The following is a 25,308-nucleotide window of genomic DNA, read 5'->3' as shown; positions in this document are numbered from 1 at the left end:
GAGACCATCCTCTTCTATCAGCGCCTGCTCCAGAGAAGCTTCTACACCTTTTGCTCACACCCACAGGGTGATCATCGCAAAGACAAGGACGACCGAACGGACAACATGACAATACAGGAAAATAAGGGTAAGCTAGTGTAATTTAATTAACTATCTAAACAGATAACTCACATAAATCTGAAATAAATCAATAAGTCCATCACGCAACAACCAATCATACATTTCCAACCATAACCATACAACAATGCATGCAATGACTGTTCACTTTACTCTGACTGTTCGGACTGTATGAATTATGTAGCTACGACGTTCTTGACTCGTGGAAAGGTAATATGGAAAACCATCAGAATTACCATAGCTGGAAACCCAAGCCGCCACACGAGGTTAGCCCTTCATCATTCACTGTAGCTGGAAACCCAAGCCTACACATGAGTTTAGTCCGATAGTTGGAACTCCAAGCTATACGCAACCATGCCTCCTGCTATTCTCACCACATGCGCCACCATTCTCTACTTGAGACTCGGTGACCATTAAAATGTCAGGATGAACGACAGCTTAGTCTGACCATATTCATACTTTACAATTTCATAACCATTTATGAGATATTCCTCCTTGGAACACTCGTTCATATCCATATAATACAAATCACATCATACTTCTTCATATTCATACTATTTCATTCATATCACATTTTAAATATCATACCTCATTAACAACATATTTCCTCATCCATCACATCTTTAAATAAATATCACACATAACAATAAAACAATAATCCCACCTTTGAACAAGACCTAACGTGAAAGATCAACATAACCTATGAATAAGACCGAACGAGAGAGCATTCCCAATATAAGAACATGATCGAGCGGTCATTTAAAGAATAAGACTCAAGCACGAGTCGAACACTTGAACTATATCATATACTTATGACTTAGAACGAACAATATTGGCTTAGACCGAACACTACTAACTTAGTACGAGTACGGTATTGAGCACTGGCATGAGAACGAGTGCTCATAAGAGACCACACAACTCAATAATATCGATCGCTAACACTATCATAAATATTAGTACAAAATTGAGTACTATATCGAACGAGCGTTGGTCCAAGACCAAGCACTTACTAAGAATGAGCGCTAGTACAAGACTGAGCACGACCAAGACAGTACATGACCGAGCGCTATCACTAACATAACGGCTAGTATAAGACCGAGCACTATCACTAGCCTAACGGCTAGTACAAGACCGAGCGCTATCACTAGCCTACCGGCTAGTACAAGACCGAGTGCTTAGTGCATCACCGAGCACTACTAAGACCGAGTGTTGGCATCTGACCGAGCACTACCGAGACTGAGCGGTCAATAACAGTTACAGCCTATGACAGACCGAACGCTATATTAAATAAGAAAAATCAACACTAGACCGAGCGGTCATAACTGAGAATACACAATAGCAAAACTCAGTTAAGACCTAGCACCAAAGAGAAACCGAACGGTCAATTAAAGACCTTCAACAAACTACCTAATTTTGCAGAATATCTGCAGAATTATAATCAACACCCAACCCTTACCAATTTTACTCAGCCACTGAACCATAATCATACAGAAACCCCAAACCTCATGAACATATCATATAACAGTCCACACCTAAAATTACCGAACATCAAACAATTCAATTTCACATACATGAAACATCATCAAACAACCGTTCATACATCAAAACTAAGTAACTAAATTATCTAGCTTTCCTTACCTCTTAACCGGACCGAACAACTCTACCACTTCAGAAATTTGCTCCTAACACCAGAATTCTCAAGAACCTACAGTTCACTGATTTTCGATAACGGGCCAACCCAAAATACCAGAAAAAATGATTAGAAATAAGAAGAAGAAGCTGATGAACACATGCAACCAGGAGCTTGGCTTGCATGTGCCCGAAAATAAATTTCTAAGAAGAGGATGAACTTACCAACTCTAAGCTTGATTTTGATCGGTGGAAAACAATGATCTTGACTCTTAGTTTGCTTAAACAGTGGCTGGTTGAAGAAAAGAATGAAAGGGGATGAAGAATTTCTAGAGAGAAGGAGGAGAAAATGTAAAGGTTTTAGTTTTAGAGAGATGCAGATTCTGAGAAAATGGGATGAGCTGTGCTTTGAGAAAATTCTATAAAATGCTCAAACTCTTTTAGTAGAGACATCTGTCCCTCTCTTCCAGGTGTCATTTTCAGGGTTTTACAATATTAGTCCTAAAATGATAATAATACCAAATCAATTCATTTCAATGTTAAGACTGGATTGAAAAATGAATAAGAACTTTTAAATCATCAAAACTAAAAAGTATTACATCAAAATTAATATTCGTTTCTTACGTTGGATGAATAATTTCCATTTGACTAATGCGACATCTTAATAGAAAGTAAGATGTGTTGTCTTATATTTGAGATGACATAACATGGTAGAAACTAATTTGAAAACAACAAACCAATTCACAACTTCTTTCATTAATTCTCTCTTTTTTTTTAAGAATTGTTGTAAGTAATGTTTTTTTCTTCGTACTCAACTTTTTTATATACATAATTAATTTTTTTTTGCCAAGGGTAATTTTCAACTTCTTCCTTTGATTCTCACGAGTTTACGTAAACTCTCGAATTTGATAACTTTGATAGAGATAATATATTATCCGACTTTGATTTGTTCAATATAGCAGTGCATAGAGCTGTAGGACTTCTTCCTTTGAAATACTGTGAAGGTGCTCAACTTTTATATATACATAATTAATTTTTTTTTTCCTAGGTAATTTTCAAAAGCATTTTGTCCATAAATGTAAAAAATTCTTATTAATGAGAGTGTATGTGACCATCTCATTGTCTTTTACACTCTCCAAGGGCAAAAAAGTATACATTGAAGTTGTTGTATTCAGGCACGGCTTCAGTGCAACTCCATCTTTTACCAAAAATCGCTTCCTACATGAACGACTTCAGTGAGTTTTTTTTTTCACAAGTCACTTCCTATATGCACAACTTCGGTGTAAATTATTTTCGCATAAATCGCCAAACGTTTGGCGACTTTAGTTATAGATTATCTTGAAATATATCATCCATGACTACCACGACTTTGTTTTTTTGTTGAAGCTGTCCACCCGTACCACAACTTCTGCTTAATTACGAGATTAATTAAATTTAATTCTGTTTGAAAATACTTCAATAATATTTCAGAAGTAGTGTCTTTCACGACCTTTTTACAACATATTCGTGCAAACAAAACACAATTTAGTCATCTTTGTAATATTTTTAAACATTTTTTTTTTTGTAAAACATACATATTTTATTTTACATTAAGTATGTTTTAATATCTATAAACGTGATATCATATAACCAAAATTTTTATTAACTCTTTTAATAATCGTAACCGAATAATTTAAAGTGAGTATTGAATTTTAAAATAATGTAAGTTAACGATAAAAAAAGCGCTGAAAAAAAATTGTACTGATTAAATTTATATTTATGCATGGTTAAAGTAAATATTACAATTAAATATTCCAAAATTTTATCTGAAATCGTATTGCTTATTCATCGCCTTTTAATTCCTTAAGCAAACACGATGACACTGTCCGTCACCCTCTCCTATTTTATTATTGGAATTTTCGGTGCTACTTTACGACTTTATATTTATTGAAGTTAGAAATAAAAAAAAATCTTATTTTTTATATACCTTACAATAAATAAAATAAAATATTAACTTTTTCATTCTAGTTAAAAAACATGAAATTGTTGAATTTTGACTTTAAACCAGGAAGTAAGCAACAACATAAAAAGAATTAAAACATTTTTTTTCTTTCCTGATTTTTTTTTTACAAAATCATTCATACATTATTTATCTTTAAAAAAATATATTATTTATTAGTATAATAAAAAATTAGACACGTTTCCGTTAGTCATAGACGGCAAGAAGTAGTGGGTTAGATAGGGTGTAATTCTTAAGTTCCACACGGATTGAAAAAAGTTGTTATAATAAGTTATTAGTTACAAATAATGTGATTAAACGAAATTAACCTCCATCATTTCATCTATTGAAATAATGGTAAAACATGTACATTTAGATGTTATAAAAAGGATCAATTCAGTTCTAAAATTCGTCTTTCATTACCACTATAAAAACTTAACTAGGGTGGCATATATTCGTCTACTTTTAAATTAAAATAAAATACTAACAATTATTATCTCATGAGTTATATGTATGATGTTGAAAAAATTGAGAAATATTTCATGAAATGAAGATTGGATAAAAAGAGACAAAAAAAGTTTGTATACTTTTTTACGTTTTTAAAAGAATAAAATAAAATTATACAATATAATTTGAAGTTTTTTAGAGATAAATTAAATATAGATAAAAATGAAAAGGCTTAATACCCTATTTTGTCCCCAGTTTCGTTCGAAAATGTCAAATTAGTCCATTCTTTTAAAAATGCGTCAATTACGTCCTCACTTAATAAAATTTGCATCAATTAAATCCCTTCCGTTAAATCCGTACAAACGGCGTTAATTATTTTTCTCTTTCTTCTGCTTTTTCTGCGTTTTCTGCTTTTTCTGTGCAAGCAGCAGCTTTATATTTAACTATTAATGAAACTAAGATTTTATATAAATTTTCACTCTAGGTGAACAATTCTCTCTGCATCCTTAAAAGAGAACGGATACTTTCACAAACAGAAAATTATTATACTTATTTTACATTATTTTAATTCAGTTTACAAATATAAAAGTTTATATTTTTTCCATATTAATAATATCTTATAAAATAAATATCATAAGTGTAAAACCAGTGTAAAAATTTATTAGTATGTTTCTGGTAATTAGACAATGTAGAAGATAGTTACTGTTAGAGTTTGTATCTTTGTCCAAGAAGAGAAAAACGACCTCAACAGAAAGTCAAGGTGAGGACAGTGCAGTATGTATAATTCCAGACACAAGACAATCCTCGTTGGAACATGGAAATTATTAGCCACCAAAGTCCACACAAAGCGTAGGTTGTTTCCATAGTTTTGCTTCGCAATGTTATAGTTCCGTTGCAACCACAGATGTTAAATACACAACCCTTTTTCACCAACAATCACCACTCTCTCCGATGCCTCTTTCCAGAAAATCTCTTTCCACCAGAGCCCACCCCAACGATGTCGGACCCGATGACTGCACTCCATCGTGGCGGTTGACCAGGCAGAGGAAGCTCCGCCACCTCAGCGACCATGATATTGGCTTCTCCTTCTTCCACTCCACCGACTCTTTTTCTGCCTTGCCGGAGCCCCGCTACCACTCCGCTTCCGAACACCGCTCCCTCTCTAGTCTGCCGCAGCCGCTACCTCTCCCAGAAGCGTCGTTGACCCGTCGAGCCAAGTCAGTCAGCTCTGGTTCCATACATCCTCCCCTCTCTGCTTCCGTAGAACATCCTAATTTTTCTTCTTCCGAGTAAACTTTGCTTTGTACTCTAATTCAATGTACAAAATTGAAAACAAGCATGCAAGTGCAGTAACGGCTTTGAATTCAAAAGCCTGCAACAGTAAATTCAGAAGATATTCACACTATGTAATATGGTTGAAAAGAAGTGCAAAATTGAATATTACTTGGGAAAAAAAGACATAAAGAAATAAAATTAGTTTATGTTTTGTAGGTTATATGATTCTTGCATGTCTCGTGCTAATCTATTCCTGGAGATAAAAAGATAAGATAGATTAGTTAATAACACATGCATACCTGGACAGAAATCAAACCAGTGTATTTTTGTTGGTTAGAAGAATGATTCCTGCATAGCATGTGCCAATCTTTGCCTAGAGATAAAGAGAGAAAAACTGTAAACTTCATAGGTAGTTTTATGTGATAAAGAAAAAAAAAACAGTTTCAATTAAGTATGTGTATCGTGAGAACTTTCGTATATTAATATCATAACCAAAAGGAAAAGAATGTTCGTAATTCCTTTTACTTTTATTTTTCCTATCCTAATGGATCCCAGAATCGGCTAGAGTTTGAAAAACTGTTTCCTTTTTACTGCCAGGGTATCATGTGTATACCAATTTTATTGCTTATATAATAATCAGTCTGTAGATTAATTGAGTCTTTGATAAGAAATGTTGTGAAATGGGTGGAGTGATTAATCAAGGAAAAGTTATTGTGAAATAATGTTTTAAGGCAATGTAAGAATGTGTATGCTGTCAATCATAATTAAAAGGTTGATGAAAGTTCAAAATTTAATGCTTGGAATTTAGCAGAGAGAAGAAGAATAGTAGAAAAGAGAAAAAAAAGCTGTTACTTGCACAGAAAAAGCAGAAAATGCAGAAAAAGCAGAAGAAAGAGAAAAATAATTAACGCCGTTTGTACGGATTTAACGGAAGGGATTTAATTGATGTAAATTTTATTAAGTGAGGACGTAATTGACGCATTTTTTAAAGAATGAACTAATTTGACATTTTCAAGCGAAACTAGGGACAAAATAGAGTATTAAACCAAATGAAAATAATTATCAATATTTAAAAGACGTTCGTTTTTTATTTGATTGAAATTATATTTCTCTAAAACTCCAATTTCTCTAAGTTTTCTCTGAGAAGGTGATAGTTTGTACATGAAGATAATCAATCAGATTATTCTATCAGAGAAAGTGTTAGTTCACTACTACGTATTTAACTTTTATTTCTTAATTTCTTTGAATTTTTTGCAATTTGTTTTATCAGGGTTTTATGAAAATTCTATATAACACACTAAATACTTGTTAGTATTCATTTACAAAGATTTATTAGATATTTACTGATGATGAAAAAAAATATTAGTATAAGTTTTAAGAGAATTATTGTTAAATTCGATCAATTTATACACAATTATTTATAATTGGACGAGAGTGTGAAACTGCTGTATATAGTTTTCTTATTTTTTCCCTTTTTTTTAAGAGGGAGATTTATATTTTACTGGGTGAAAGAGATTTAATGTTTGTAATAAATACACGTACCAGGTGATTTATAGTACGAAGTTTCCTTTAATCTCATTTAACTGACTTTTTCTTGAAAAATATAAATTCATCATAAAAAAAGGTCAAAACTTAACTAACTTTTATATATTTAAAATTCATCACTGTTCAAACTCAACAGAGGACGAGTCAACACACTGTTCTTTACAAAAATAAAAATAAAATCATTCAAGTCCTTTGACTTAGGAACGTTCCCATAAATTAATTGGACACGGTTTGAAAATAATTATATAAAAAATAATTCTAGAAGAATATATATATGTTTCCATAAAAATCTCATATGATAAACATTACCAACTTTAATTAACTTCTGAAAATCTTAACAAAATTCGCTCATACCGAAGAAGATGAATGCACCACTAAATGTTTTTCATGTTTTCATTTGCTACACAATAATCCTCACTCAATTAATCCACCAAATTATTGAGTAATTAACAATACACTAGATAGAAAACCTAAAAGGGCACTCTGAATTCTTCACCATGTTTCAGAAGTTTCAAAAGGTTATTAATTATTGCAAAGGAAAAGCAAACAGCCTTCCCAATTCTCTGCATGTTTTGCTTAAGTTTCAAACCCTAAATATTTAGGCCATGTATATAAAAATGTATATAGATAGCAATCAATCATAGATTAAATGAAAACCAGTGTTTTGTCCCCATAAAACAACAAAAAACAAGTCAATTTCAATGCACAGCATTGAGTGTAAGCAAAAAAGCGAAAAGGACAGAAGAGTGTTTATACTGCTTTGCTGAACATGCCGGCTCCACAAACATCAACAGTGCCCAACTGCACATAGATTAAGTGTATCTTATATGGTACCTTGCTAGTAGCCAAACACAAGCTTAACTCAGACATGTGGACACAGCTAAAGCAGCCTCCATTAAAGTAATAACAAAATTCTCGAATCAGAGATCCATGCATATAATGTACAGTTTCATCTAGAAGCACTCTGAATAATAATCAATATTATAAAACCTCCTTTTTAGTACTTTGAGCCTGCTCTTCTAGATGGTTATTCAATAATCTGTTAAATTTCTAGTACCTTTTATTCTTATTTTTTTTATTTCTTTTCATCTAGATGATATCGACTTTATGTCGGTATCATTACTTTTAAATTCTCTCTCCTCTCTAAATCTATTCCATATATAATAGAGAAGATTGAACAGATCAAGACACTCATTAGCAGCAAACAAAACCCTTAGAAAAAATATTCTTCACTCTCTGTGTTCATATATTCCCTTTTGTTTCTTTCCTACAGAAAATACGTACCGATGGCGGTTAAAGAGTTTCACTCGGATCAAGAAGCAGGAAATGAAGAAAGCACCCTACTGCAGGTAGATCCATACGAAGAGGAAGAAGAAACCCTCTCTCTTTGTGACCTTCCTATTTACAGTGCCTCCAGTTCAGATAAATGGCGTGGTGATTTCTCGAAAGAAGATGAAAAAAGCTTTGGTGATGACGGCGATGATGAAGATAACCTGTTCGAGTTCTTCAGTGAAGAATTCAACTCTTCAAGTAACATTGCAGCTGCAGAGAACATAATCTTCTGCGGAAAACTAATTCCCTTCAAGGATATTCCTCCGCGTGTTGATGAATGCAATAGCACTGCACGCATGAGCGTGCAAAAGGGTATTGCAAAACGCGGTTCAAAGGGTTCAAAGAGTTTTTCGTGTGACTACACGTCGACGGGGAAGGTTTCTCTGGTGAGGTGCACCACCAAGTCTCGGTGGTTTTTGTTTATGTTCGGGATGTCCAAGTTGTCTGGCACTACCGAGATGGAACTGAGAGATATCAGAAACAGACAGAGCCGGAGGGGACCGGCGACAATGTTTCCGGCGACTGAAGACGGCGAAGAAGATTCCGTGAAGGGAAAGAAGAGAAGCTGCAAGGGGATGTGGAAGATTTTGAAGTCAATTACTATGGTCTTAGGCTGCCGCAGTAGCAAGCTTGCAAACGACGTCGTAAAGGCTGCTTTGGTGTGAATTTTCAACATCTCACACCTGCCTCTACAACATGCACTCGCCTCTACCATTATTATATATTTAATGAGATTTTATTTTTTTCTCATTATAGAAATAGAAATGTGTGGTAAAATGACAGTGTTTTGTTAAAGTGCTATTTGTGTAAGAATAGTTGTGCATATGAATTAAACTCAAAGATGCAGTTAATTAGACACTCTATACGTAAGATTTTATTTTATTTTTTACATTCATAATTTCTAAAACAATGGTATATTTGATGACTGGTTTATAGTAATAAAACATTATATTCAAATAAAAATAAAAAGAAAAATGATTTTTTTGAAATTAAATGAATATATTTAATTGTGTTAATGGGTAACTGGTGACTGTAGCCATCACGGAAAGAGAAAAGAATGAACTTTCTTTTTCTCGTGCTTTCATGCAGTCACCGAAGACTTTTATTATTCTTCTGTTTGGTCTCACAACATTAACTCAAAGGTCAAAACATGCGCGGATCAAGATTCATGGTTATCCCTTTTTGTCGTGACATATGTTTTATTATTAAAAGATTATTAAAAAAAATTGTTAAAAAATTATTAATATATGATAATCTTATATAAAAAGTTAAAAACGAATTATGTACATTTTCTTGATGAAAAAGAAATGAAGAGATTGATAGATTATATAAAAATATTTATATATCAATTAAAAAGTATTAGAAAAGTTGTTAAAAGAAATATTATGAAAAAATTATTAAAAAAAAGTTATTAACGTCTACCTAAAAAGTTAAAAACGGATTATGTACTTGGTAAAAAAGAAATGAAGAGATTGGTAGATTATATGGAAAATATTTTTATAGCAATTAAAAAATATTATTTATTATTTTTTACGTTATACAAATTACTAGTTTCTTAAAGATAAAACTAAAACATTTATGGTAGAGTTTTTAAAGAATGCTTCCTTTATAAAGAAAGGCAACCAATCTTAATGATCAACATAGGTAACTTTGATGTACTTTATTTACATCTAACTCACCAAAATTTTAATTTGTTTCTTTTTCATTGGAATCATCGCCGGTTTTTATTTAAACAAACAACGGCTGGGTTATTAAGGAATTTTTAAATAAATTTATCCAGAAACATCTATACTATTTTTATACCATAATTCTCAAATTTGCTTTTAAATATCTTATTAGTGATTTTATTTTTTAAATTTAATCATTTTTTTTATTTGCACTTATGTTGTTTATATGATATTAACTTTTTTATGTGCATGAAATATGTATGGATATTTATGCAATTTGATTTAAAATATTAAACACAATTGATGCCCTATAAACTACAATTTTCTATAAACAGTTTATTAACAAATTGTTACTCAATAAAAAATGGATTTAATTTTTTTTAAATAAAAGAATAGTAACGATATATTAGAACAAATTGTGAAATATGAATAAATGAAAAAAAAGGACAAATATAAAAAAAAATATAAAACATAAAGGAAGAGGAGACATGCTTATTTTATATACTTCTTCATAGTTTAATCTTCTTTTTTTTATATTGTTTTTACCGCTGCTGAATGAGTTAAATTATTCCTATTGAACTCTTTTATGGTTTTTTACCTTGATAACATATTACATACAAAATAAATAAATATATATATATATATTAGTGTTGTCAAAATGTGTTGTAACCTGCGAGCTAATTCAGTTCACTACATGTTTGAGCTAAGTTGGGTTTAAAAAAAATAGTTTTCAACCCGACTCACCCGGATTGAATCCGTGGTGAGTCGGATTGAATCCGTGGTGAGATGGATTGACTCAACGACTCACTTAATTTAATTTAATTTAATTATTTATTATTTTGTGTTTCAATATTATTAGTTAACATCTTTTTTATATTTTATGTAGATGGAGATAAAAAAATATGTTTAAAGAGAGAAAAATATTATAGATTTATCTATTCCACTCTAATATTATAAATGGACAAGTGATACAAAAATTATCAATATTAAAAACTTATTTATTCGCTTTTAGTGCTTGTTTTTGGATTATTATTATATTGTATGACATATATATATATATATATATATATATATATATATATATATATATATATATATATATATATATATTATTTTGAATTGTCTTTGGAGTTTAACATTATTTTAGAGTTAAATTTATTTAGAATTGAATTAAAAAATATATAATTTTTTTATTTAAAAAAAACTTATAATTAAGTGAGCCAATGAGCCAACCCGTTTAATCCACCAATCTGTGGGTCGAGTCGGATTTGAATATTTTCAGCTCACTAGTAGGTGAACCGAATTGAATTAGCTCATTGACTCACCTGGGTGGAGCCGGGTTATCCATTTTGATAGTTCTAAATGTGATAACTGAAGCATATATTTCTTAAAAATTGTTATTTTTTCATGAAAGATGAGATATAAACCTAATACATCTCATTATTGTTAATTAATCTAAAATATTAATTTAAACTTGAATAAAAGACTTCAATAAAAAAAATTCTTTATATTTAATCTCAAAGTAAATTAATCTCTCTTCTCTATGTGCATATAAACTTGTATAGTCTATTATTTATTTTTTCCATTCCTCTTCATCATTCTTTTTATTTTGTCTTCATCTTTTATATTTTTCGCAATTAGATGTAGATGATGGCAGAATACAAAACACTTTAAAAATAATAATCAAGAGTTAGTAATTGGTTCTCAGCTGTAAAAGGGAAGCTCAAAATAGTTATATTTTTTTTTAATTTTCTTACGATAAATTATATGTCTTATTAAAAATTGATATCCATAAACTTTATTGTGATTTTAGATGAATTCTAAATTGCACGTATTTATTAAACAGTGTCTTTTATGATATATAGTACCGGTTATCGGCATCCATAAATAGTTAAAATAATATTTTTCTTCCTTTCTTTTTAATTGTCTTTTATAGTTCTCTGGGATACATTTTTTACGTAAAAGAATGCAATACATTTTATTTATAACAACAATAAATATTTGTTAAACTTTTAATTTTATTCCTTTAACTTCTATATCACAACAAAATACGTATACGAATTAATTAAAATTTATTGGTAAAAAGAAAATAATATTATTTAAACTTTGAAAATGATTATTATATAAAAGTAAAAGTGTTTGAAAAGTTAGACAATGAAAAGGAAGAAGGAAGATAAGTAGATACATGATAGACATGTGGAATAATTTATTTTGATATATATGACTCAAATTTGTTTTACAGAGGTGGACAGTTGAATACAAAAAGAAGAAGAAGAAGACGTATTGTTGAAATATATGGCTTAAAAATGATTGTTATTATAAAATAAAGAAAGAAAAATTACATTTAGTATATATAATATATTATTAATAATATTTAACTCGAAGGATATCTGGGAATATACTCTTTATGAAGGGTGGACCAAACCAAATGTAGAAAGAGACACGTATACTTAATCTAGAAATTTGGTCATTTTCATCAAATGGAAAAAAAAAATTCAATCTTTTCCGTCATTTTAATATATGACCACCGGATTATTGATATTGGTTAATAGGTCAGAAGTAACTGTTTATTATTGAAGAAAATAGGAAGATGTAAAATGAATGCGAGTTGAATTTTCTAGATGTTTTTCTTTAGGAAATGTAATACCAAAATTCTAAGACCATGAAAAAGTGAAAGAAAAAAGACAGCGAGAGTTTGTTATTTGTTGCATGGATTTTAGTCGTTGTTGTTTTTTTGTTTGGGTACGCTGTTATTATGAACGTTAAAATTAGGAATTTCACAATTTGTGTAAAGGCCCCACTTATCCTGACACCCAATCCTTGCTGTAATTGATTCCTTCGTCGTTGAAGTTTTCTCCTTTTCCTCCTTTTTGTCCCTTCTTCCCTTCACAGGGCATGTAAGTACCTTAATTTGCAGAGACATTTGTGATTCTTATACTAAGGTGTTTAGAACGTGAAGCGTTTCGGTTTTGTCCCCTTTATTGTGCTTTTTGTTCCTTCTGATCCTTGTTTTTGTACCTTTTGAATCATGTTATGTTATGGCTTTGCTGGTTTTTGAATTCTGCTATATGGGTTCTTCTCATTCTCCATTTTTTATCTTCCAGTTTTATGTTCTGTTAGTTTCTAATGGAACTTATGGCGCTTTTGACTTTGATTTGGAAGTTCTGATGGCTTATTGAATGCTGTTTTTGGCTTCATCCTTGTTTGATCATTCCATTGCATTAATGAATCCAAAGAAGCTCATTGCTATATCTTTGGAAAGACAATTTCTTTTATTATTATGTCTGGGTTTCTTGTCCTTTTCATTAATGGGGTTTGAAAGACTTTTGTATAATACATCAGTTAAAATTTGCTTTCAGCATGAAATTCTATCTTTCTTTTACAATTCCTGTTTGAATTCAGCATGCATTACATTGAAACACATGGAACTTACTCACTTCTTCATAACTTTTTTTCATCTATTTCTTTTTTGTTATGATAGATGTTTGGTCATTTTATGTTATTAATTCAAAATCCATTTCTCTTTGTTTTGCTAGATAAAGGAATTGCACATGGGGAGGAAAGGGTGGTTTTATTCAGTGAAGAAAGTTTTCTTTTCTGATTCCAAAAAGGAACAGGTACGTGAATAACTCCTATTGTTGCCTCTGACATGAAAATAAAAGAAACAACATTTCCTTGAAATGGGATAATATTCTCATGCAAAACAATTTTGTTTGCGCATAAAAAACAGAAACATTCTCAGCAACAACATCATCCTAAGCCACCAAAGTTAGGATGTTTTGGGGCTTATCACCCAGATGATCTAGAAGGAGCACCAATTGCTGTTGTTCCCTCACTTCCACCAAGAAAAGACACCACACCAAGAAGTGTGCCAGAGAATGAACAGAACAACCAAGCCTTTTCTTTGGTTTTGGCTACTGCCGTGGCTGCAGGGGCTGCTGTAGCTGCTGCTGCAGAGGTTTCTCGTCTCTCAACCACGAGTCGTCAAAATGTAAAATTGAATGAAGACATGGCTGCTACCACCATTCAAACAGCTTACCGTGGATATTTGGTATGGATTTTTATCAATCCTATTTATTGGGAGCAAACAATGTTACAGAAATGAAATAACCAATGAAATGGAAGGCTCATCTTATTTAAAAAATCATTTCTTTTGCTTTGTTATGGGGAGAATTTGTATCTGTGCTGCAACAACATTGAACTGTGAGAGACTTTTATGTGTAATATCGTTCTATTCTATGTTATGTGGGTTTCAGGCAAGAAGATCCTTGCGAGGCTTGAGAGGTTTGGCGAGGTTGAGAACATTGGTGCAAGGGCAATCTGTTCAAAGGCAAGCAGCTACTACCTTGCAATGCATGCAAACTCTTTCACGGTTGCAGTCTCAGATTCGTGCAAGGAAGGTCAGAATGTCTGAGGAGAATCAGACTCTTAACCGGCAACTGCTGCAGAAACGTGAAAAGGAATTGGACAAGTTGCAAGCTAACGTGAGTAATGTGTATGTTATGTTGAAATTTATGTTATAGGGAGGACATCAATGAGTTATGCAATACAATTGAGATGTATATTTGTCTCAGAATGTGTCTGGTACAATAATATTACTAGTGAATGTGTGTCTTATTTTCTGATTTATCTTATGACAAATTGTTAAGTGTTTCCCCTTTTTTGGTCATTACCTTTTTCAAAACATGAAAATATAATTATTGTTATGCTAATGTTCTAAAGTGGCAAATACTTATTCAGCAAATTGGAGAAAAATGGGACGATAGCTCGAAATCAAAGGAGCAAGTTGAGGCAAAGCTGTTGAACAGGCAAATAGCAGCTATGAGAAGACAAAAGGCCCTGGCATATGCATCAACACATCAGGTAAGAAGATATTGCCTTCTAGATTTTAATGGAACAAGAGAAACGAGTTTTTGATCCAGTTACATTTTTTATGCATACTATCTAAGCCCATGCACGAAGGAGTCCATTTTATTATACTGCACTAATCAATCTCTTCAACAGCAAACAAGGAGGAACTCTTCAAAATCTGCCACAAATGCTACATTTATGGATCCAAACAATCCCCACTGGGGCTGGAACTGGCTAGAGCGATGGATGGCTACTAGGCCATGGGAAGATCAAAACACTACCTACCACATTGGTCATGCATCTGCCAAGAGTGCTGCAAGAAACACCATGTCAGTTGGTGAAATCACAAAATTGTACTCTCTCCGTGACCAGAACAATGATGTCAAAACAACCCCAGAAAACCAAAATCCAAAATCCCCTCAAAAAAGAGCCCGAAGGGTCTCGCTAACCAATGTAACAAGGCCAAAGGGACCAAGTGGTTCATGGGGTGGTGAAGGTGATTCAAAATCCATGTTCTACAAAGTCCATGAAAACAATCGCAGGCATAGCATTGGAGTGTCACCACTGAATGATGACGAGATCCCTTCAAGCTCTTCACCTGCTTTCCCAAGTCACACAACACCATCCACCCAGGTTGCAAAGGCCAAGCCATCATCCAAAGGGAGAAGTGCATCACAAAGAAATACAACACCCGAAAAAGTAGCTTCTGCTCCTTTAAAGAAGAGACTCTCTTTCCCTTCTTCTCCAGCCGGTGCAAGAAGGTATTCTGTTTCAACCAGGCCTGGAAATGTGGCTTCCAACAAGAGTGTTGCTAATGGTTCCACCCCTGAAGAGAAAATGAGAGTGAGAAGGTAGAGATGCATCATGCATGCCATTGGTGTACTTAGAATAGAAACATGAACAAAGATTATTCAAATTACAAAAGGTGGCACCAATATCTTTTATAGTAGTCTCTATCAACTTTTTCTTCACAAGCCATGTTGTTGGTGCAATGGAAGGAGATGCAATAAAATTTGACTGATCAAGTATTCATTTGATCCCCACAGTTGTCTTTATAACCAATGCAGACAACTTTTTCTTTTACTTTAACTGACTGTAGTAGTTCCATGTTATATATGTAACAAGATTAATGCTTTTGGGGGCGATATTTAAATATACATTATGTAAACATGTGCTGTACTACATTGTTTATCCCCTTTGTAAAGTACTCATGAATTCAAGACCATATGGTTCAAGATCATGTTGTATCTACTCTTCATTCCATGTTATGTTTTTGAGAATCATATGTTTGGAATTCAAAAATGTATTTTTTATTTTGAATTGATAAAAAATATATATATATTTTAATTATAATAAATTTTTATTAAACTGAAAAAGTAAAGAATGAACCAAATTTAAAATTTTTAATTGAAATTTAAGGTGAGAAAAAATGAGGTGATGTGAAGAGTGGACGTGACAATGATGCGGTGGCAGTGGTGGTCAAAGGATACCAACAGCGACCCATTGGATTGGAGATGGCGGTTTTAAGAGTGCTAAACCAACGGTGATCTTGGTAAAGGTTTTAGGTGACATGAACTTTGTAACTATGATTGTTGGAGTGTTTAAAGGTAATGGTTTTCAGAATATTAATGACATTATTCTTGCAACAAAATTGCTTTTTCATGGATTCTCCATCACCATGTCATCGAGCATTTTCACTGATTTTATTTTCTTATGTTAAATTAGAGTTCAAGATTGAGTAAAGTAAAACTTTTTCTTTTTGTGAGTTTCATTTTGTTAATTATCTGCATAATATCTTTTACACTAAATAATAACTGTTAAAAAAGCGTCTTTGCCCTGTTTTATTTGTTTCGATAAAAAAAGTTAATTAAAGTTTAAATTTAATATTTTTTTTATAAAGTAAAGCTAAAATTATCATTTTTAATTAGAAAAACCACCCAAGAGAGAATTAAGACGTGGAAAAGGAGAAGAGAAAAAATTATTGAAACAAATTTCATCTAGTTTTTCCTTCTTTTTTTTTTCTGTAAAAATTATCTTCGTTTAAAAATATTTTATTAAAATTCACTAATGCTGAACAAATACTACTGTGCATTTGGATTCAAGAAGATAGAATTAAGAGATATCTCCTGTTCGGATGGCCTGATTTGAAAGTAAAAACACGAAAAGATTTGAGAGATTGTCATCTTCTCTCGTCTCAGCATGTTAGGAAGGATTTAGAGGAATTTAACACTTTTACTATATTAACCTTACACTTTTTAAATAACTTCATTGTGATGTTTTTTTCTTTGTTTAATAAAATAATAATAATAATAATAATAATTATTTTATATTACTTTTATATTTATGGATATTTTAATAATTTTTAACTTTTACCAATTAAACAATTATTTATTTATTTATTATATCCTCAAATTTTGCATTAATTTTTATAAATTTTACTTCCAAATCCATTCTCAAACCCTTTTATTCACTCTTTCAAATTAATTCTTTAAAATAAACACATCCTAAAAAAGTAAAATAAACATAAACCAAATATTATCAAAAAGATATAATTTCTCTTGTCAAGTTACAGTAATGATATATATATATATATATATATATATATATATATATATATATATATATATATATATATATATATATATATATATATATATATATATATATGTACATATTTAAATTTGATTCAATTCCACCTATATCTTTTTACTCCAACAAAAGGTATGAAGGAAACCCCACTAAAATTATTAGCTTGACAGGATTGGTGATGATTTGATTTTCTAAAAATGGTTCAAGGTATTATCAACAATTTACATAAAAAAATGTTAGGCTAAATAAATATAATATTTCAATACATAAGCCACGAAAAAAAAAATGATTGCTAACAATCTTCAGCCACAAAAGAATAAATTTTTAGGAAAAATATTTTTATTAGTATCTCGTAAAAGATAATTTTTTATTTGTATTTAAAATTCTTACAATTTGAAAATTTAGCACCGTATATGCAACCATCGAAAGAAACTCTCTAGTGGGTTTTAATGTGTGGTTAACTGCAGAAGAGATAAAGACTCAAAATTTGCAATTGTCCAATCAAAACTCGAATGTGTGATGACTATTGGCAAATACAAAACCACTTGGCATGAACTTGGCCATTAAATTTTTTCTCAACATAGTGTATAATTAATAATAATAATAATAAATAAATAAATAAATAAATAAATAAATAAATATAATATATTTGAACAAGTCATCCATACAAGTTGTGCTTTCAAATAAGCATCTTGGTGTGTATATGTGTATGTGTCTTTTGCCTTGTTGTTTTGCACCTGTTCAGGCTCTGCAATTACTGTTCATTCTGCCATGAAAAACAAGCATGAGTTGAACCATTTCACTTCAAATTTCATTTCATTTCATAAAGTAAGTTTTATATAATGCATCGTCAATAACAAGAAGGGTCACAACCCTTCAGTGGTGTCCCCAATTCTCACTCCTACATGGCCTTGCGTCAGCTATTATCCATTCATCGGCATTCATTATTCATTATCCAAAACACAATAAAAAACCTTTGAAAATTTCAGCCCAGGTGTTATTAGTACAGTCTATATAGAAATGTTTTTTTTTCTTTGGTAAGAAAGGGATACATATTTATTTTGGTCATACATGGCCATATGGATACTCTTTTAATGTTTTAACTACAAAGCTTAGAGTAGAGTAGTGATGATGTAGTGTTGTACACAAATAACAAAAGAATAAAATGTTGCTAACACATTTTGCATAACGGCCCATAATAGTATAAGAATACCGTGTTAATGTTAGGAAACACACTTTCTTCTATTTATTGGAAGTTATAAATAAGATTTATTAAACATAAAATAAGACTTCAAAAATTTATAATTCTTAATGGATTCCTGATAATAATAATAATAATAATAATAATAATAATAATAGTAAATAACTTGTTTATAAAAAAGAAGTGCATGTAAATTATGCATTTGATTTTTGTTGCATTAAATGGTCTTAATTTTTCTGTGAAAAAAAGCAAAAAAAAAAGGAAAATAAACTTGCAGTTTCTGTTCTTTGATTCTCATTGTGCTTCTTGCTTACTTAATGCGCTTCTTCCTCTGCCACCCATATCAGTTTTTTGCGCAAACTTTGTCCTAAACCAGGGCTTGATGCTCTTTGTCCCTTGTCTCAATCTTATCCAAATTCTTCCCTTCAATTTTTTTCACTCTTTCCTTTCTTCACCACATCATCTTTCTTCTCTCTACCAAAATGGGTATAATCTTGAACCGAAATGTGCAATCTTTATTGGTCCCGTCTTAAGAGTGGATTCTTTTCCATCTATATGCTCGATTGGGTCATCGTTTTAACAGCTTGACATTTCTCTGTTGATTTTAGTTCTTTTTGTAATTTTTTTGCACTTTCAAGTTTTCTTTCTGATAAGGGTGTAGAAAAAGGCTGCGACTTTTTCAAGGGGTTGATTAGAAATGGTGTCAGGGGGCGACCCAGTTGAGTCTTTTTTCAATTCCGTTCAGGTTGTGAAGGAATCGCTGTTGCCACTGGAAGTGGGTTTTCGGAAGGCGGCGAAGGATCTTGAGCATTGTTTGGCAGGGCCAAAGAACAAGGTCAATGGTGTTTGTTTGATTGCCCCACTGAGGGAAAGTTGTGAATTTCAGATCTGTGATGTGAAGAAGAAGAAGGGGTTGTCAATGAAGGTTCCTATGAAGGCTTTCTGGGGCATGTTTTCACAGAATTCAGGGAATGGTGGTGGTGGTAATAGAGCTCAAGTGGGTAAAGAAGACGGGCCTTCGTGCACCAATTGTTTGCAGTTTGCCGTGACTTGGTCTTTATTGCTTAATGGGTTCCTTCAGTCTCTGCCACTTCCTTTCAAATCTGGAAAGAAGAAGTGTCATAAAGTGTGTGATGAAGATAAGCCGAATTCTTGCATGAGGTCCACTGTTTCATCATGTGATTTGAAGCAGGATGAATCCAAGGGGGTTCAGTTTGGTAGAGCCCTTTGGGAGAAGGGTGTGAAGAGGAAGGATGGGAAGCACGTTTCACTTGATTGCGTTATAGGTTTTATTTTTGATCAGTTATCTCAGACTATTCAGAGTCTTGATCATGGGGTGCAAGAAAATCACGATGACCTTGACTCTGGGAAACCATGTCTGCCCCAACCTTCTTTTCCTCATTTTGGTAATGTGAATGCACTTACAGGTTTCTTGGAGGAGCACAAAGTATATGTCAATGGTTTCTTGGGGAATTTGAGGTTTGCAAAGGTGGGTGGTGTACCATCAACCGTGCCTGGAGAAGAAAGCCCTTCCACGAACGGGGAGGGAGATAATAGCAATAGTAATAATAGTTATGGTAATGGTAGCGGTAATAATGAAAACAAGGATGAAAACGGAGGAAATTCGCCACAGAAGGTTGCCAGCAACATATTCAGTATTCCCCTCTCAAATGTGGAACGTCTAAAGTCTACACTTTCCACAGTTTCATTGACAGAATTGGTTGAACTGCTACCACAACTGGGAAAAACTTCTAAAGACCATCCTGATAAGAAGAAACTAATCTCGGTGCAAGATTTTTTTAGATACACAGAGTCTGAAGGTATGTCATATTACATCGGATAGGAATTTTATTATTTTCCAAATTTGCTTGCATAAGATACCAGCATACTCTTCTAAATAACTGCAGTTAACGATTGTTAAAACATGGAGTCGATTGGAATTAGGATTATGGTGTAATCAATTATTTAAAATTGTGAATTCATTTATTAGAATATACATGTACATAGTAATAGTATAGAACATGCTGGTATGCATGGACGGGGAGGGATAGGTTAGGTACATTTTTAATCGTTAAAGGAACTGACATGAATTCTCTGATTCATGTAAAAGATATTGCCAATTTGCTCTTACTTTCTGTTCCTAGGTATGGCAGGGATGTAATATTATTGAGGGGTATAATATAATTTGAGTAAACAGTAATGTAAGTTAGTTTAATAAATCTGCTTATGGTTTTCAAATGCAGGGCTTTGATTATCTTTGTTTTTATTAGATTTGATTTTTGGAAACGTGAAGGAGTGAAGATTACTTAGGAATCATAGGAATGAAATATGGAATGCTAGGGTTGTGTTGTGGCCTAGGGTAGACTAATTCATAGATGAGAAGCAATATTGTGAATGTCAATAGAGAAGACCTTGCGAACATTTTAAAAAATGTTTTCAAAATTTTATCATCAGCGTTTCATTTCGTTTTTACCCCCTTATCAGGTTTTAAACATTATATTACAAAATAGCTTTATAAAACAAAAACCTAAAACCACAATCAAACAGGAACTTATTTTTTCTGGACTAGTGTTTGGGCATTGCGGTAATAAATCTCTGTATGATCAATATTGCAATGAGAAAACATGTAAGACTATACAATAAACGAATGCAGTAAACAACTTTATTGGCTCTGAATCCTATCAATTGTGATCTTTTATCCTTTTTGTAAGATATGCTTAAGCTAGTCTGTTTCTGACATCTTTTCTTGAAGTATTTAGTTAAGATTGTTAGAAAGGATCTTAGACATAGAAAAGGAGAACTTGAGATCTATTTTGTTATTAATTTATTATTCAGTTATTCTATTTTATTACATAGTTCTTTCTCTCGAGGAGGTTAATGGTTCCAATTAAAAACCGTTACATAACATATATGATTGCCAACTTTTGGGAGTTGGTCAACGGATAGAGAAGATAGGCTAGCTACAACACCAGTTACTATACTATATAGAGACTTGGGTATTTTATTTATTTATCGTGTATGCTGATTTCTTTGTGGTATTTTCTGGAAATAAAAAAAAATTGACTTTTCACTTTCATTATCCTCGTACAGGGAGGAGGTTCTTTGAGGAGTTGGATAGGGATGGTGATGGCCAAGTAACTCTGGAAGATCTAGAAGTAGAAATGAGAAAACGAAAGCTGCCGCGAAGATATGCTAAAGAATTTTTGAGCCGTGCAAGAAGTCACTTGTTTTCCAGATCTTTTGGTTTGAAGCAGTTCTTATCATTAATGGAACAGAAGGAGCCAACAATTCTTCGTGCATATACTTCTCTTTGTCTAAGCAAGTCAGGGACACTGAAGAAGAGTGAAATATTGGAATCACTAAAGAACGCAGGACTCCCTGCAAATGAAGACAATGCTGTTGCTATGATGCGATTTCTGAATGCAGATACAGAAGAATCTATTTCATATGGACATTTCCGCAATTTCATGCTTCTGCTTCCGTCTGATCGTCTTCAAGAGGATCCAAGGTGAGAGAAATATGATCAATTAGTTGATTTTTTTTTTTATATTTATCCATGATAAGCATTAAACATAAAGTGCATCACTAATCCTTTATATATTTTTGGAGTAGGAGGAGGGTGGATAAGTGCCATCACTATACTGTTAAAAAGCCTTGCTTATGAGGATATTTACTAATGATAGAAAAAATGAATATATGGAGAAAAATAGAAAATAATATACCTTTCAAAACAGACTTAAGAAAAAGGGGAGCTATAAGCAACAAAGGTCAAAATAAACCATGGAGAATAACCTGGTCAAATATTTCTTAAACTTTAGCTTTTAACCTTGTCAAATAACATTGTTTATTCGTATAGCTGACCTCACCTAGTAGGATAAGGCTTCATTGTTGATTGTCAGGCCTATGGTCTAACGCCCAGTTCCAAACTTTGTAAAATAGGAGGACTGTGTTACTTCATCAGCAGCCAACATAAAACTTCTCAAAATCTGAAACATGGATTACTCACTGTAGATTATGGCCTTGTCTGAAAGCTCTTTGTTATGAAACTTATAAGAGTGGAAGCTCTTTGTTATGAAACTTTGATAAAAGAACTTCCAATGATTTTAAGAAGTGGGGGGAACAACTGATCACTTATAGGAGTGGAAGCTCTTTGGTACAAAACTTTGATAAAAGAACTTCCAATGATTGTAAGATGATTCTATTCTTACTAAAAAAATACAGGGTCTTGATCTTTTATATTTGTTTTAATAGCTGTAATCAGAAAATATGGCAAGCAGTCAGTGGTTAAGATTCAATTAATAATTTAATTTCGTCAATGTTCAACTACTACCAGCAGTCAATGATTAATGATCCTCTATATTCATGACTATTTTTGTTATACTTTCAGGAGCATTTGGTTTGAAGCTGCAACTGTAGTTGCTGTTCCACCACCTGTTGAAATTCCTGCCGGAAGTGTGCTAAGATCTGCACTGGCAGGTGGCCTTTCCTGTGCCCTGTCTTGTGCCTTACTGCATCCAGTTGATACAATTAAGGCATGTTCTTGAACTTTGATGAACAATTCCCTATTCCTCTCATAGCCATTTGATTGTTTTGGCTCCTTTTAGAGGCCTCATCGTTGTCTTATTTGGTATATTAGACTCGAGTACAAGCATCAACCATGTCCTTCCCTGAAATTATTTCTAAGCTGCCAGAGATTGGAAGGCGGGGTTTATACAGGGGGTCAATCCCTGCAATTCTTGGACAGTTTTCAAGGTTGTTCATTCAATCTCTTTTCAATGTTTCTCTCTCACTTTCCTGTGTTTTGAAATTCAAGCTTATGCCACCTTTGATATTGCAGCCATGGCTTGCGAACTGGGATATTTGAAGCAAGTAAATTGGTGTTGATAAATGTTGCTCCAACACTGCCAGAACTCCAGGTAATTTGTAAAGCTTATATGATGTTATTTATAGCCTGGGCTACTACTGAATATGTCTTCCTTGTATTAGTTAAAGCCGTTACGTCAAAAGATTTGTCCTGCACTTTGATTGTCCTTTAAATGTGAATTTTACATTTGGAGGTTGATAATAAGTTCATTATGTTGTTTAATAGGGTCTTCTTTGTTGTGTCACTTAACTAAATCCAAAAGTTTTAAATACGAACCCTTTTGTAGGTACAATCAATAGCATCATTCTGTAGCACATTTTTAGGAACAGCTGTGCGGATCCCCTGTGAGGTGTTGAAGCAAAGGTTACAGGCTGGTCTTTTTGACAATGTGGGTCAGGCTTTTGTTGCAACTTGGGAGCAGGATGGTCTTAGGGGCTTCTTTCGTGGAACCGGAGCTACCCTGTGCCGTGAGGTTCCATTTTATGTCGCTGGCATGGGGCTTTATGCTGAATCTAAAAAGGTGTGTAACTTCCATGATTCAGCATATCAATGGTATTTTCATTTTAAATGAATGTTTATATTCACCCAAAAGAAGATAAACTGAGTGTTGTGGTGTTGGCCTTTGATTTTAGGTTGTTGAACGTCTACTAGAGCGGGAACTGGGTCCCCTGGAAACAATAGCTGTTGGAGCTTTATCTGGCGGCTTGGCGGCTGTGGTCACAACACCGTTTGATGTGATGAAAACTAGAATGATGACTGCGCAAGGGCGGTCTGTGTCAATGTCCTTGATAGCCTTCTCTATATTGAAACATGAGGGACCCCTTGGCTTGTTCAAAGGAGCAGTTCCAAGGTTCTTTTGGATTGCACCTCTTGGTGCTATGAACTTTGCAGGTTATGAGTTGGCAAAGAAGGCTATGAACAAAAATGAGGAGGGCAAGGCAGGGAATTCAGATTAACATCTTCAGTAGTTTACCTGGGATTTTGTGTTACAGCAGCCAAATGTCTGGTAGAATTTTTGAGTTTACTGCAGTGATCAATGGAATAAGGTCATTGATTCTGCTCTCAAATACACATTTTGTTTCCTTTCTTCATTTTCTACTTTTATAAGATTGCCTTTTGTAGCAGCAGAATCAAAAAGTATATTCTTCGTATATTTGCAAACTAAAGGTTCAATTTTATTTCTTCCTCTACTGTACAGATTTTGGTCCTTTGTATCTTTCATCAGCTCTCATTTTATATTTTTTTGTTTGATCAGTTTGTCACCACAATTTTTAGTTTTTATTGCAAGTCTTCCATTTTTTTGGAATATAATTCTTGCGGTTGAGAATGGAACAAAAAGCTTGTTTGGATATAAATTTACGTACACACTAAGATCACATGACTGCATGAAATTAGTTCATGATGCAATAATTTTGTTTTGTTTTTCTGTTAGACATGGTTACGAGATTAGTTCTTCATGTAAGTAACTGTCTAAAATTTCAAACTTCAGACATTACTCATGAATTTTGTATAAATTTGGTTTGGCTGATTCCATGGCGAGAATATTTAGCAAATATCCAAGTTTTACTTTTGAAAAATAATATTTAACTTAATTTAGATTTAGTCCTAAAATTGTGTACTCTAGTGTGAAGCTAAAATAAATACATATTTTTGGTGACGTGTTATTCGACGTCGTTTGGAACAAAAATTTCTGATTTATTCTTGTATATTAATTCCTTAAATTATTAATGACTGACTAGTTTTTGTTTTCTTTATGCTTATTTGATAAAGGAGAAAAATGAGTAAAACCGAAATAGGTTGAGGTATTTCTGAA

At 32.6% G+C, this 25,308-nt stretch overlaps 3 protein-coding genes across 5 annotated transcripts; all 3 read left to right on the top strand.

Moving 5' to 3' along the window:
* The first annotated feature begins 8,088 nt into the window (after positions 1-8,088).
* On the top strand, positions 8,089-9,177 carry LOC128195924 (uncharacterized). The gene has a single exon (XM_052874945.1). It carries the CDS (start codon positions 8,278-8,280, stop codon positions 8,986-8,988), a length of 711 nt encoding a protein of 236 aa, XP_052730905.1. The 5' UTR covers positions 8,089-8,277; the 3' UTR covers positions 8,989-9,177.
* Positions 9,178-12,818: 3,641 nt separating this feature from the next.
* Positions 12,819-16,090, top strand: LOC108325105 (protein IQ-DOMAIN 3). Of its 3 annotated transcripts, none has more exons than XM_017558116.2 (6): positions 12,819-12,887; positions 13,527-13,607; positions 13,721-14,041; positions 14,247-14,474; positions 14,731-14,853; positions 14,995-16,090. In XM_017558116.2, the coding sequence occupies exons 2-6, from the start codon at positions 13,542-13,544 to the stop codon at positions 15,694-15,696; spliced, it is 1,440 nt and encodes a 479-aa protein (XP_017413605.2). In that variant the 5' UTR covers positions 12,819-12,887; positions 13,527-13,541; the 3' UTR covers positions 15,697-16,090. The 3 variants fall into 3 exon arrangements, with proteins under 3 accessions (XP_017413605.2, XP_052730904.1, XP_052730903.1); XM_052874944.1 differs by lacking the exon at positions 12,819-12,887 and adding an exon at positions 12,914-12,932; XM_052874943.1 differs by lacking the exon at positions 12,819-12,887 and adding an exon at positions 12,935-12,956.
* A 2,788-nt stretch (positions 16,091-18,878) lies between these two features.
* Positions 18,879-24,673, top strand: LOC108325938 (uncharacterized). Its single transcript, XM_017559098.2, has 7 exons — positions 18,879-20,451; positions 21,722-22,139; positions 23,019-23,163; positions 23,268-23,383; positions 23,469-23,547; positions 23,782-24,015; positions 24,128-24,673. The coding sequence occupies exons 1-7, from the start codon at positions 19,329-19,331 to the stop codon at positions 24,449-24,451; spliced, it is 2,439 nt and encodes an 812-aa protein (XP_017414587.1). The 5' UTR covers positions 18,879-19,328; the 3' UTR covers positions 24,452-24,673.
* Positions 24,674-25,308: the final 635 nt, after the last annotated feature.

This window comes from Vigna angularis, chromosome 3 (assembly GCF_016808095.1).
Source record: "Vigna angularis cultivar LongXiaoDou No.4 chromosome 3, ASM1680809v1, whole genome shotgun sequence".
NCBI classification, from domain to species: Eukaryota; Viridiplantae; Streptophyta; class Magnoliopsida; order Fabales; family Fabaceae; genus Vigna; species Vigna angularis.
The sequence above is the reverse complement of the archived record's forward strand: the minus strand, read 5'-3'. Positions and strand labels throughout refer to the sequence as shown.

Excerpts from the sequence above, each read along its gene's own strand:
- LOC108325105 (XM_017558116.2), top strand. The coding sequence starts at position 13,542 with ATGGGGAGGAAAGGGTGGTTTTATTCAGTGAAGAAAGTTTTCTTTTCT. Across the intron at positions 14,042-14,246 it reads CAGCTTACCGTGGATATTTG|GCAAGAAGATCCTTGCGAGG; the intron begins GTATGGATTTTT and ends TGTGGGTTTCAG. Across the intron at positions 14,854-14,994 it reads CATATGCATCAACACATCAG|CAAACAAGGAGGAACTCTTC; the intron begins GTAAGAAGATAT and ends TCTCTTCAACAG.
- LOC108325938 (XM_017559098.2), top strand. The coding sequence starts at position 19,329 with ATGGTGTCAGGGGGCGACCCAGTTGAGTCTTTTTTCAATTCCGTTCAG. Across the intron at positions 20,452-21,721 it reads TAGATACACAGAGTCTGAAG|GGAGGAGGTTCTTTGAGGAG; the intron begins GTATGTCATATT and ends ATCCTCGTACAG. Across the intron at positions 24,016-24,127 it reads TTTATGCTGAATCTAAAAAG|GTTGTTGAACGTCTACTAGA; the intron begins GTGTGTAACTTC and ends CTTTGATTTTAG.
- LOC128195924 (XM_052874945.1), top strand. The coding sequence starts at position 8,278 with ATGGCGGTTAAAGAGTTTCACTCGGATCAAGAAGCAGGAAATGAAGAA.